Source organism: Mastomys coucha, unplaced genomic scaffold, assembly GCF_008632895.1.
Source record: "Mastomys coucha isolate ucsf_1 unplaced genomic scaffold, UCSF_Mcou_1 pScaffold18, whole genome shotgun sequence".
NCBI lineage: Eukaryota > Metazoa > Chordata > Mammalia > Rodentia > Muridae > Mastomys > Mastomys coucha.
The window spans coordinates 90,020,039-90,034,363 of NW_022196900.1; the positions used below are offsets into that span (position 1 = coordinate 90,020,039).

Here is a 14,325-nt window from a genome sequence, read left to right on the forward strand (position 1 = left end):
ACTCAGAAATCCACCTGCCTCTGCCTCCCAAGTGCTGGGATTAAAGGCATGCGCAACCACCGCCCGGCGGTCTTGAACTCTTAATCTTCCTGCCTCCGTGCCCCGGATGCTGAGCTTACAGAGGTGTGCCGACACTGTTCTTGCTTTTTTCTGTAAGGATTCAGAGGCATGGGAGGACTGTCCATGGTGCTCTCATCACTGTTTACACACACACACACACACACACACACACACACACACACACACGAGCTTCAGTCGGCATGTTGTCACAAATAACCACGTTGTCACAAATAACGGCAGCTGATATTTGGTTACTTGTGTGGCAGGAACCGAGAGCGCCGAATGCTGCATTGGCATAAAGCTCAGCGCGGTCTGACTCCAGCTAAGCTGGATCTCCTCTATTTATCTGGGACCCTTACTAATACCAATTTTCACAGCCATTGGAGCCCTCTCAGTGCAACAGAAACCAAAGTAATTTACAGAGAAAAGGTACTATAGCGATTGGTTAACAACATACAAAATTGTTAAATATAAGCCAGGTATGGTGACCTGCACCTTTAGTTCCAACACTTCAGGAGGCAGAGGCACGTAGAGCTCTGTGCCTTTGAGGCTATCCTGGTCAACACAGTGAATTCCAGTCTAGCCAAAGATGCACAGTGAGATCCTGTCTAAAAGAATATGAATACTACTACTACTACCACTAATAATAATAATAATAATAATAATAATAATAATAATAATAATAACAAGTGTACATGATTACTATAAAGGTAGGTAATGGCGGAAAACTCTAGGAGAACCAAGAACACAGCTTAGTTGGTATTGTGCTTGCCTTGGTTCAGGTGTGATGGCACACACCTGTAATCCCAGAATTTAGGAGGTGAAGGCAAGAGGATCAGAATTCCAAGGTCAGGACAAGGTGGTGGCACACTCCTTTTTTTTTTTTTTTTTTAAGATTTATTTATTGGGGCTGGAGAGATGGCTCAGTGGTTAAGAGCACTGACTGCTCTTCCAAAGGTCCTGAGTTCAAATCCCAGCAACCACATGGTGGCTCACAACCATCTGTAATGAGATCTGATGCCCTCTTCTGGTGCTGTCTGAAGACAGCTACAGTGTACTTACATATAATAAATAAATAAATCTTAAAAAAAAATTAAAAAAAAAAAAAGATTTATTTATTATTATAAATAAATACACTGTAGCTGTCTTCAGACAGCACCAGAAGAGGGCATCAGATCCCATTACAGATGGTTGTGAGCCACCATGTGGTTGCTGGGATTTGAACTAAGGACCTTCAGAGGAGCAGTCAGTGCTCTTACCTGCTGAGCCATGGCTCCAGCCCCTGGGGAGCCTTTCTTTAATTAACACTATATCCTGGCAATTCGAATAATGTTGGTGAAAAAATAGTCCTTTCTTTGACCCGGAAATGCTGATGCACACTTTTAATCCCAGCACTCAGGAGTCACAAACAGGTGGATTCTCCGAGTTTGAGGCTAGCCTGGTCTATATGCAGGCAAAACATTCATATGTAGATAAAAGAAAATGAATACTCCCTCCCCCCCCAAAAAATTAAAAAGACATGAGCAAGCAGGAAGCATCTATATTGTCTAGACTAGAGAGTGAAGCCAAGAGTTCAGAGGTACTGAACCTGGGACACCTGGAGGGGCTGGACAGTGGGCTGGACGAGCCCTTCGGACACTGGAGAGAGACCTCTGGTGCTCTCGCCTGCTGTCTCTGCACATGCTGGGGACCCAGACTGGCTGGTTGCTGGTGTCTCCGGATGGGATGCTATGGAGCTGCTGCTGGGGAAACACACTTCCAAAGTTCATCTCACAGTAAGTGCAGGAAGGACCTGCCCCTACAGGACAGGAGTGTTAGGACCCCAGCACTCACAGAACAGGAAGCTAGTTGAAGGAGCCAATTCATCCCTCTTCCTCCGGCCTCGCTATCGCCCTCTCGTGGCCTTTAGAGGCAGAGCCTAACACCGAGGCTGCCGAGAGCAAGGCTCTGGTATCTATCTCCAAAAAGATTCTAGAGCATAGAGCTAAAAACAAAACAAAACAAAACAAACAAACAGACAAACAAACAAAACAAAACCCCATAGTAATCAGCAGCAGGGAGGTGTTTATAATATGCATATGGAACTGGACAGTTGGTTTTTTCCAGGGGGCAGAGATTCACTTCCTAGCACCTACAAGGTGGCTTACTACAGGTATCTGTAACTCCAGTTCCAGGGAGTTGACACCCTCTTCTGGACTCTCCGGGCACTTGCATGCATATGATGTACAGGCAGGCAAAATAATCATTTAATTGAATTTTAAAAGATTATATATATTTGCAATTTTTGTTTTTTGTGCTTTTTTTTTTTTCTTTTTTCCTCTGAGGCAGGGTGTCTCTGTGTAGCCCTGGCTGTCCTGGAATTCACTCTGTAGACCAGGCTGGCCTCGAACTCAGAAATCCAACTGTCTCTGCCTCCCAAGCGCTGGGATTAAAGGCGTGCGCCACCACTGCCCAGTGCAGACAATTTGTTTAATGCGTCCATGCCAGAAGTAACTGCCTCTGAAGGTGACTGCAGGACTGCGTGCTTAGTACCGTGTCTACATGGGACTTGGGGTAAATGTATTCTGTAAGGAAAAACAGGTATTTGGCTCAGAGAGACACTGACATACAAAGATCTTCCTGAGTGCCGGGCCAAGCTTCACTTCCTCCTAGGGACTGCCAGGTTTAGCTAGTAAAAGTGCGGCATTTGAATTTCAGATAAACACCAAGAATTTCTCAGCGTGAGTTGTGTCCTGTGCAATATTTGGAACATGGTTAAATGAAGGAATTATTTATGATTGCCTCTTTTTCCTCCCTTGCTGTAAGGGTGGCCACAGGACAGTCCTGCTCAATGGAATGTCCTCCGGGCTGACCTGACCCCTCAATGCTCCTCAGCAGGTACAGAAGTCTGGGAAGCCAGTGCAGGGCTAAGTCAGTCACAAAACAAGGCATGGCCTCGCTTGGTCCTGACAGGACCCCTGCCCCCAAATCTGCACTGGACTCTGATGCAAACAAGACAGAAACTTCTGGGTCAGAAAGATGGCTCACTGGGTTTAAGATGCTTTCTGCCACCAAACCTCGTGACCTGCTCTGGATCCCTGGGATCTACTGGTATTAGGAGGGAGCCAATTCCTAGAAACTCTTCTCTCTCTCTCTCCCTCTTTCTCCCTCCCCCCTCTCTCTGTGTATGTAGAATATGTGCATGGGTATACAGAGAGAAAGAGAGAGAGAGAAAGTAAGGTGGGTGGGGTTGCTCAAGAGGTTTACTGCTATGATCCTAGCAGGGACGTAGAAGCAAGCCGATCTCTCTGAGTTCTGGGCCAGCCTGGTCTACATACTGAATTCTAGGCCAGACAAGGCTACAAAGTAAGATCCTGTCTCAAAAAAGGACTTGCTATAAATGAACCACTACATTTTGGAAAGTGTTTTTGTGGCAGCAAGCTTGCTTTCATCTTCAATTCCTAATACCTGAGTTCAGTATCCTTTTCTGTCTTTTCTTTCCCTGTTCCTCCAATATTTTCCTTCTTTTCTTCCTTCTTGGGGATTGAACCCAAAAGCTTTTCTAAAAAAAAATTCTTGGGGGTGGGTGGGGTGGCTTCATGAGTGGAGGTGCCTGCTACCTGACCAGAAGACCTGAGTTCAATCCCCAGGTGATACCCACTGAAAGGGCAAAAGGGCAACTGACCTCCACATATGTGCTCTGGCACACACACACACCCAAGATGAAATAAAAGGTTTTGAGTGAGGCTTTTTGTTTTTGTTTTGTTTGTTTTTTGGTTTTTCAAGACAGGATTTCTCTGTGTAGCCCTGGCTGTCCTGGAACTCACTCTGTAGACCAGGCTGGCCTCGAACTCAGAAATCTGCCTGCCTCTGCCTCCCAAGTGCTGGGATTAAAGGCGTGCGCCACCACTGTCTGCCTTTGGTTTTGTTTTTAAGTGTTCACTGTGTGGCCTATCGTGGTGACACATACTTTAATCCAAGCCCTTGGAAGGCAGAGGCAGTTTGAGGACAGTCTGATCTACAGAGAGAATTCAATTCGAGGAGAGCCAGAGCTATACAGAAAAACTGTCACAAAACCCTGGGGTGTGGGAGTTCTCATTGTGTAGCCCAGGCTAGCTGGGCACTTGTCATTCTATTTCAGCCTCCTGAGCACTAGGATTAGAAGGCCTGGCCTTGCCTCTTGCATGCTCACTAAACATACTTTCCTACTTGAGTTGCTCTGCCCAGTTTCTTTACCTTTGTAGCACTTGAACCATTTGATTACTTGTGTTTGTGTGTGCAGGCACAGCTCACATGTGGAAGCCACAGGGGCTAACCTTATTTTATTTCAGGTGGGAGTGATCAGGCTTGCAAGTCTCCACTAGGCAGAGATGCTAATCACACAGCAAGAGCAGAAAGGGTCATTCCATCTGAGGACAGAGTACCCATTCTCTCTCTCTCTCTCTCTCTCTCTCTCTCTCTCTCTCTCTCTCTCTCTCTGTCTCTAAAACTCACTCAGAAATCCAACTGTTTCTCTGCCTCCCAAGTGCTACAATTAAAGGTGTGTGCCACCACTGCCCGGCTGATCTTCCTTTCTTTCAAAGATTGATGTGAGTTCACTGTAGCTGTCTTCAGATACACCAGAAGAGGGCATCAGATCCCATTACAGATGGTTGTGAGTCACCATGTGGTTGCTGGGATTTGAACTCAGGACCTCTGGAAGAGCAGTCAGCGCTCTTATCTTGTCCTGCAGCAAGCCTTTTTATAGAATGAGTTATCTCTGCAGCTCTTCTTTCTTTCTCCTTCCCCTACCTGGGAATGTTATTTGTATCTAGTCATTTAGGACAATGATGTCACTGTGTGCTGTCCACTCTTTTGCCCTCATAATGCCATGTCTTTACAGCCTATCACATGAGCTTTCTCTGGGGAGGTTATGAGCACATGTCTGCCTACCTAAGTAAGACACAGAGCACCAGCAGCAAACCAAAGATCTTAGCTTGGTGAACCAGAGTTTAATTAGGTCAGGCAACAGGAGTGTGGGCAGGTCCCCTCTGCCTCCAGTAACCAGTAATGGCTTATATCTCTCCAGGGACGAAAGGACCTTGCATGGTTCCTCCTGTCCCTGAGGGAGCGAGGAACAGCTACGCCTGGATGATTGAGCTCCACATGCAGATGAGAAGGCAGGTCTAGAGAAGTCCAGCCATTTGCCCAAAGCCACACAGTGCCCTCTTTCTCATCTCTCCCACCCCAGCACCACTGCAGTAACCACTCGATGAGGATGCCTCTCTACCTGTCCTAGAATCTGAGTCCACTGTCCCAGCACATGGAGTGCTGATACCTGACTCCACCTCCACAAAACACACTCTTTATCTTTTTATAAAACACAACACTCAGTACTGATTAGTTCCTTTTTTCAAGTCTCTCTCTCTCTCTTTCCTTCTTTCTTTTTTTGAGACAGCCTCACTATGCAAGTCCGGCTAGCCAGGTACTTCTTAGGTAGACCAGGTTGGCCTAGACTTCACAGAAATCTGCCTGCCTCTATCTTCCAAGTTCTGAGAGTAGAAACCTGTCCCATTCAACTATCCCTGATGTGTATGGTGGCATACACATATAATCTCAATCTGGAGGATGGAGAGTTCTGAGCCAGCCTGGGGTATAGCTTTAAGGTCAATAAGGACTATCATGAGGTGTCTCAAAAATCCAGTAGTAACATTTATCTCACCCTAAAGGGTGACTGAGTTTATGGATAAGAACTCTGTAGATAAGGGCGCCATCATGTCGAATGCACAGAGGAGAGGAGTCAGGCTGCATTCCGTGTGGCTCGGGTTGCACAGCTTTAGAACACAGTGGCTGGCTCTGAAGCCAGAGCTACAGTAATTCCTTGGCTTCCTTCAAGCTGAGCGCTATCTCTTCCCTGATTCACTTCCCATCTGCTGTAGTCACTCTCTGGCTGGGGATGGGTGGCTCACCGGTATGGCTCTTACCTCGCTGGCATGACAGGTTTGTTCCCAGCACTGCCAACGCTACTAGGGGATGGGGAAAATAATATACTCATGCACTGCCTTGAACTCTTTGAAGATATTTATTCTTATGTATATATGTATCTCTGTGAGTGTGTGCCATATGTGCTCAGGAGCTCATGGAAGCTAAAAGAGAATGTCAGATCCTCTGGGGCTGGAGTTACCAGAGGTCTTCAGCTGCCCAACAAGGGTGCTGGGAAACACACTCTAGACCACTGGAAGAACAATAAACACTTTTTGTTATTTATAAAAAGATAAAGAGAGGGAATATGTTTTGGTGGAAGTTTGGTAAGGGGGTGGCCTCTGTGGGCTCATGCTGAGGCATCCTTGGTTTTTCAAGACAGGGTTTCTCTCTGTAGCCCTGGCTGTCCTGGAACTCACTCTGTAGACCAGGCTGGCCTCGAACTCAGAAATCCACCTGCCTCTGCCTCCCAAGTGTTGGGATTAAAGGTGTGCACCACCACTGCCCAGCTCTAGTCTCGAGATCTTAAAATGTGTTTCTGTGTGTTCCTCTGTGGGAATGGGCACAGGAATGCAGGTTGCCAAGGTTTCCACGTGGTGGCACTGCCAGAGCTACAGTTATAGGTTGTTGTACTTGGGGCTCTTAACCACTAAGACATCTTTCCAGTCCCTTTTTTTTTGAGACATGGTCTCACTATGCAGCTCTGGCTGTCCTGGAACTCTCTCTGTAGACCAGGATAGCCTTCAACTCACAGAGATCCACCTGCCTCTGCCTCCCAAGTGCTGGGATTGAAGGTGTGCATTGTTAGCACTGTGTCCAAACTCTACCCCCACAGTTACCTGGCAACAACCAGGTAGGCCTGACCCACTATAAAAGGGGCTGCTTGCCCCTCCTCCCTCTTGCTTCTTTCTGTTGCCCTCTTGGGCTCTTCCCTTCCCCTGTCTCTACATGCTCATGGCCACGGCCTGCCTATACTTCTCTACTCTCTGCCTCTCTCTGCCTCTACTACTGATGCGTCAGAACACACCACATTCTAGGCCCAAACAGTTCCACGTGTAAGAGGGTTAATTGAGAGGGAGAGAGGGGGCAGTAGCGCAGAAAGAAAGGAGGGGGGAGAGAGAGATGGAGGAATGTTCCCCGTGTGTGTGTGTGTGTGTGTGTGTGTGTGTGTGTGTGTGTGTGTATGGGTTCTGACATAGTAGCCGCAGGTAAAGTGGGAGGTGAGCCCAATGGATTCTGGGAATATAGTGGCTGTTGCCCTGGCAACAGGTCTGTGAGACCGACCATGCAACTTCACAGGCTTTGGAGGCCCTGATGCTAACAACTACCCTCTTAACTTCCCTCCCCATCCCTGGAAAAAACTCTATCCTATACTATACACCCTTGTGGCTGGTCCCTCAGAGGGAAGGGATGCCTTGGCAGGGGCCTGTTAAGGCACCCTCTTCCCCCATACCTCACCATAACTCCATAGAACATATCTTATATCTTTTTTTTGTTTGTTTGTTTTTTTGGGTTTTTTTGAGACAGGGTTTCTCTGTGTAGCCCTGGCTGTCCTGGAACTCACTCTGTAGACCAGGCTGGCCTCGACCTCAGAAATCCACCTGCCTCTGCCTCCCAAGTGCTGGGATTAAACGTCTGCACTGCCACTACCCAGCCTTCTTTATCTTTTTATAAACATATCATGCACCACATCAGCCTGGTCTTGATTTCACAATCTTCCTGCTCCACCTCACAAGGGCAGGGGACTGCATGTGTGCACCACACCATTTTCAAATTAAACCTTTAACTCATCCTCCTTATAAAAAAAAATTTAAGTAGAGAGAGATAGCAAGAAGTGTCCTTTATGCCTCAGAATTTGCTACTTGTGAGCCAGCAAGGGGGCTCAGTGGGTGAAGGTACTTGTCTTCAAGCCGACGTGCCTAGTTTTATCCTCAGGATGCACATATTAAAAGAACTAACACTCAACAAGAGGGCAATTCTGACTTCCAATGTGCTATAGGATGTTCATGTTCACACACACACACTAAAATGTTGCTTTTTAAAGAATTTACCACTTCCCTAATGAATGCTCCTGTGTACTGGCCAGCAACTCGATAAAGACACTTGAGGACAGGAGGCGTGGCTAGGCCTTCCTTAGTCCAAAATAGGCATTAATAAACAACTGGTTAAAAGAATCCATTTAAAATCTCTTAAGCCTCCACACTTTACATTTTTAGATCCAGACTTCCGCTTGTCCCACCCCAGTGGGATGACCAGAGACCCGCCAGCCAAGGCCCCTCTTTTCCCGCCTTCATTAAAGAACAAAAAGACATCCACCTCTGGGTCCTCAGAGTGTCTGGTTTGCATTTTCGCAGGGTCTTAGAAGGAAATGACTTTTCTCTGAAACTGTGGCCGCCCAACCCAGCTGTGGCATTCTTAGACCTCGGGTAAACAGGAAGCTTCCTGCCTGGGCCCTTCATGTTCCTCCCTCAGACTATTAAAGACTGTTAATAGGCCGGTAAAAGGACAGCTGCTGGCCATAAAGTCAGCCCATTCCTTAGAACCTGAGCAGCTAGCCTCGCAGGCCAGAGGCTTGGCCTTCTCCAGGTGTGCTCACCTAGCAGGGGTCCCCAGGTGTAGGGTTTCTTGAGTGATGGCTCTAGAGACAAAACAAGGGGGACCTCAGCAGCAATGTGTGTGTGTGGTGAGTCACCTCTCCCAGGAGAGGAACAATCGCTTCAGGTTAGCCCCCAAAAGGAGGCAAAGTGAAACAGAGAGAGGCCAAAGGACCCGGCTCCTCCCACGCACTTTTCTTGGAGGGGGAGGGGGAGTCCTATAGGATTTACAGCTGCTGGTGAAGAGGCTGCCATCTCTGCCAGCTGGAGGGACGCTAGGGGAGAGGTGGTGTCTTTTGCCAAGAAGGGCACTTGGTGTCTTGGCAGAAGGCAGAGGGCTGCCCCAATCTGTGTGTACATTTTCAGTAGCATTTGACTCCAGACCAAATGCTTGGCTGTGCTAGTGCTGTGGTGATGGGTGGGAATGCTCGCTCGTTGGCCAGGCTGGCTGGAGGCTCCCACAGAGGGTGCTGGGCCTTGGCCAGGAGCTTCCCTTCAGCTGGCAAGTTGAGCTTTCTGTCACGGTTGGAGGGAGTGTGTCCAAATTCCAACTCTCAGCTTTCCTGAAGCCACTGCTGACTGCCATCTGTTTTGAAGAATGCTGCTTATTGGAATTTTTGGCCCAATGGGGAGTAAGAAGGATGACGACACCAAGCCAAAGTTACCTGGCTCAAGTATGCAGGAACGCTGTGCAGCAGGGACACTCTCTTCAGTTACACGGGGTCTTGTTCTGTAGCAGTCCTCAAGCTCTCCTCCCGCCTCAGCGACCTGGAGTGTTTGAGATAGGTGGGACTCAGCAAGTTCCTCAGGGTCAGTGATGCAACTGTTAGTAAGCAAAGGGAGCCAGGAGGCAGGGCAGATGCTCCTGTACACTACCTGGACTGACTTAGCCACAATGTTCCCCTATCAGCGCTGTGGTGTCGGTGCCTCTGACTCATGCCTACCAATCAAGAATGATCTTTGAGAATGGAAAACCAGTCATCCTGGGTTACCCTTTCCACCAGGTGTCATTACTCTCCCATGACAGCTTCTATTCAGAGTAGTTCCCAGGGGCGGTGGGAGGCAGTTTCCAATTGATCAAAGGAAATAGAGGACTTTCCCCTTAGATCATCCGGGAGGCTCCAGGTATGTAGATTGTGGTCTTTTGTTTAAGGTAGCCTCAAGATTTAAGGCCTAAACCACACCCCAGGGAAGGAGCCTGCTCCTTAATTTCAGAGCAGGTAAAAGCTCTGAAGGTAGCTTTAGATCATACAGCTGGAACATGAGGAATAGGAGCCAAGATTCAGATCCTGTGCTCTGACCCAAGTGACATTTATTACTGAAATTAGGGCCTCACGTGCTGTACTACTGAATTCTAGCCTCAGCCCCTTATATTTTATAGAAACTAGCTTGGCAGAACCTGTGGAGCAGATTTTACTCCCAGCCCTCAGGAGGCAGAAGCAGAAGAATCTCTGAGTTCAAGACCAGCCAGATCTACATAGAAAGCAAGTTCTAGGACAGTCAAAGGTACACAGAGGGACCCTGTCTTAACTCCCCTGACCACCCCTCCTCCAGAAAAAGGTAATTCATTGCAAAAAGGAGTTTTTATGATTTTCACAGCTGGCAGTGGTGGCGCAGGCCTTTAATCCCAGTATTTGTGGGGCAGGCGGATTTCTGAGTTCGAGGCCAGCCTGGTTTAAAGAGTGAGTTCGAGGACAGCCAGGGCTACACAGAGAAACCCTGTCTTGAAAAAACAAAACAAACTCTTGTAGTCGTGGCCAAGTAGTTAAGATGATAGACTTGAAAAAACAAAACAAAACAAAAACAAACACAAAAAGATAGGACACATACACATATTATAAAACTTCAGGGGCTGGAGAGATGGCTCAGTGATTTAAGAGTACTGACTGCTCTTCCAGAGGATCTGAGTTCAATTCCCAGAAACCACATGGTGGCTCACAACCATCTGTAATGAGAACTGATGCCCCCTTCTGGTGTGTCTGAAGACAGCTACAATGTACTCATATAAAATACACAAATAAATAAATCTTAAGAAAACTTCAGGGGCTGGAGAGATGGCTCAGTGGTTAAGAGCACTTGCTCTTCCAGAGGTCCTGAGTTCAATTCCCAACAACCACATGGTGGCTCACAATCATCTGCAATGGGATCTGATGTCCTCTTCTGGTGTGTCTGAGACAGCTACAGTGTACTCATATGAATAAATCTTTAAAAAAAGAAAAAGAAAATTTGAGAAACCTCTCATTTAGAGTAGGCAGTCCCCCTTTCCTTCGTCACTACACTGCACTGTCTCCATCATTGTGAATGGGCTAGGCTGTTGGCCTGTGCTTTGATCAAACATTTAAATTTATCCACCAGGCCAGGCAATGGTGGCTTACACTCAGTTGTGGGCCTAGCACTCCGTGTTAGCATCAGGGCCTCCAAAGCCTGTGGTGTCAAATGGGCGGGTCTCACAGATCTGTTGCCTGGACAACAACCACCATATTCCCAGAATCCACTGGGCTCACCTCCTACCTTAACCTGCAGCCACGTACATCAACATCAGAACCTACATATATATATATATATATATATATATATATATATATATATATATATATATATATATATATATATATATATGTATATATATATACATACATACATACATACATATATATATATGGAACATTCTTCTCTCTCTCTCCCTCTCCCTCCCTCTCCTTCTCCCTACCTTCCTCTCCCTCTCCCTCCTTACTCTCTTTCCGATACTGCCCCCTCGCTCCCTCTCAAACTTCTTACAAGTGGAACTGTTTGGGTCTAGTGTGGTATGTTCTGACGCGACCCGCCGTTCTAACACATCACTCAGGATGCAAAGGCAGGCGGATTTTTGAGTTCGAGATCAGCCTGGTCTACAGAGTTCCAGGACAGCCAGGACTATACAGAGAAACCCTGTTTCAAAAACTAAAAGACTTCCACACCGATCAGTAGTAGTTTAAGATTGCCTGACACTTGTTGACTAGGGGGATTTGAGACAGCTCCACTGAGCAGGGAAGTTACTCCCCTAAACTCACCCCACCCAGGATGAGAAGGGGCTCCTATTTTCACATTTTCCCTTCATAAGTGGCCTCCAGGGAGATCCTACTGGACAGTGCTCTCCAGGGTGTGCAGGCAGTCCCTGCCAGTGTGTCTTAGAGCTTTCAACCCTGGGTTAAATTAGCTTCCAGCTTGTCCCTTGACACTCCAGGTCAAGTCCAAGGCAGGAAGTTGCAATGGAGAATTAGTCCCAGAAGCCAGTAGGTCAGGAAGTAGAGTAGGATGTATTTTGTGACTGGAGAGCAGGTCTTCCAGTTGCACAGGAGTTTCACGACACAGTTTCTGGGAGCCCTTTGTCCTGGGGTGGCACCATCCTCCAGAGGCTTCTGAGGTGCTGTGTCCTCACACCTCAACAGTGGCTCTTGATCTTGAAGCAGGTGAGCTGGAAACCAGTACATGACAGGAGTGGAAGAGCCCAAAAACCGTGTGAGGACCTGGAAAAGCCATGTTGATTGGAGCATCAATGATGTGGCTGGGTGAATCATGGCCCGACAACTAAAAAAATCCCACTGGAAAAGCCCATTCAGTAATAGCTGCAGATCTGCCTAATAATGATTATGTACATCAGCCAGACAAACCCTGAGTTCCCAATAACCAGTCTCAGTGTGAAGGGCCAGCCAATACTAAAAGGTCTATGTGGTCAAATTTTACCCACAGTCTATATTCTAGTCTGCACTGAAGTGGGAACCTGGAGGCTCCTTATCACGAGGGATGAGAGCAGAGAGAAGCAGCAGGTCTCTGTTCCTTAGCTCAACTTTCCCATCTCACAGGAATTCTGAGCTTGCCTGGCAGTCACTTCAAAGCTGATCCTGTCGCAGACACAGCTTACGATTCTTTTATCTCCCCTAACTACATGGCTCAAAGAACAGCACAAATTGTCAGAACTGGTCAGTGTAGGGACAAGACTTCCTCGGAGACAGCCAAAAACCTCAAAATTGGACATAAAATCAAACCTCTGATCCTGACTGCCACCACCATTCCCAAACCCTGGACAAGATATCTACTGCCTGTGTACCAGGGAAAGCTTCCCAAGAGAACTGATAGCTTATTTCTTCACCAAAGGTGAAATGAGCCAATTTAAGCCAGATTAGGCAGGTTTATTAGGAAGCTGAGTTCACCGACCCCAAGGACCAAGGTCAGGGAAGCTGCCATGGGAAAAGAGGGGATGGGGAAGGAGAGAGAAAGAGAGAAAGGGATGTGTGTGCAGAGATAGAAGAGGAGAGGAAGAGAGATGGGCAGATGGACAGACACCAAAAGGTCTGGACTATATAGGGAGGAACCTCTGGGGAGGGCAGGGTATGCCTGAGGGATGCTGGGAGAACCAGGAAGCCCAGTCTGCTTTGGTATGTAAATACGAATCTCAGTTCCTTGTCACCAATGGAAAGCAACCAAGAGCCTCTTTTACATTCCCCTGAACTAAGGCCTCTGATAGCCTTTGCTCCAGCCTACTCCTTCCCCAGTACTGGTTTTGGAGAAGAGACAGAATTTTATGTAGTGCAAGCTGACCTCAAACTATGTATACAAGGATGGTATTGAACTGATCTTTAGAGAGTTTTTCACTGAACCTGGACATGTTGCTAAACTGGCTGCCCAGCACACCAGTTGTCCTCCACCACACCTGGCTTTTTATGTGGGTGCTAAGTTGAGGATCCAAAGTTTGTCTGTGCTGTAAGCACTTCATCAGTTTAGCCATCTCTCCACTCCTACAAGCCTCTTATATAGGAACTTGGTTTGTTTTTCACTCTTCCCACCACAACCCCCCCCCCCCTTTGGTTTTTCGAGACAGGGTTTCTCTGTGTAGCCCTGGCTGTCCTGAAACTCACTCTGTAGACCAGGCTGGCCCTGAACTCAGAAATCCACCTGCCTCTGCCTCCCAAGTGCTGGGATTAAAGGCATGCGCCACCACCTGGCTGTTTTTCACTCTTTAGAGCCCATTTTAAATACGAGGCCTCCCTTAGTGAGTTAGGTACTTTCCTACATCCACAATAAATACACTGAGTGGGTGTGGCCAGCTGCCTTCTGCCAACATGTGGATTCCAGGGCAGAACTCAGTTCAACCAGGCTTGGCAGTAAGTCCCTGTAATGCTATTTCGCTCCCCTTTTATTTCAGAGCTAGGGACTGAACTCAGGGCTTCTCACACCCCAGGCGAGTACTCCACCACTAGGCTACCCTCTCAGCAGCACTGTGCTCCTCTACCTGACCTCTGCTTTCTTGAGCAGGACCTCAGGGTGTGGCTCTAGTTGGCTGAGAACTTACTGTAAATGCCTGGCGGGCTGGCCCTTAACTTGGGAATGATTTCTCTTTCCAAGCGCTAGGATCACAATTTTGTGTCACCATATCTAGGTGGATTTTATTTTTTCACACAGGGTTTCACGATGTAGTCCCAGCTAACCTCAACAGCCACTGGGATTAATTTTTTGTTTGTTTTAGCTTTTGAGAGGGTTTCTCTGTGTAGCCCTGGCTGTCCTGGAACTCACTCTGTAGACCAGACTGGCCCCAAACTCAAGAAATCTAGATGCCTGTTTTGTTTTTGGTTTTTCAGGTTTTTTGTTTTGTTTTGTTTTTTGTTTTTTTCCTGGATGCCTCTGAGTGCTGGGATGAAAGGTGATCTCCTGGTAACCACCACCCAACTATTTTTTTTCTTTTTTTTTTTTTTTT

At 47.3% G+C, this 14,325-nt stretch overlaps 1 protein-coding gene across 11 annotated transcripts in view; it reads right to left on the reverse strand.

The window, feature by feature from the left end:
• Positions 1 to 14,325, reverse strand: part of Pigv (phosphatidylinositol glycan anchor biosynthesis class V) — a 32,057-nt gene that overhangs the window by 8,255 nt on the left and 9,477 nt on the right. For 6 of the 11 annotated variants that reach the window (XR_004121109.1, XR_004121112.1, XR_004121115.1 and 3 more), the window contains 2 exons: positions 11,645 to 12,100; positions 9,251 to 9,362 (listed from right to left, as the gene is read on the reverse strand). Coding sequence is in view for 4 of the 11 variants with exons in the window: in XM_031378991.1 (XP_031234851.1) it covers positions 11,819 to 12,100 (282 nt within the window). In the remaining 7 variants the exon portion in view is untranslated. Of the gene's footprint in view, positions 1 to 7,981; positions 9,363 to 11,556; positions 12,101 to 14,325 lie in introns of those variants that run through there. The other 5 variants (XR_004121110.1, XM_031378994.1, XM_031378993.1 and 2 more) reach the window with 5 other exon arrangements.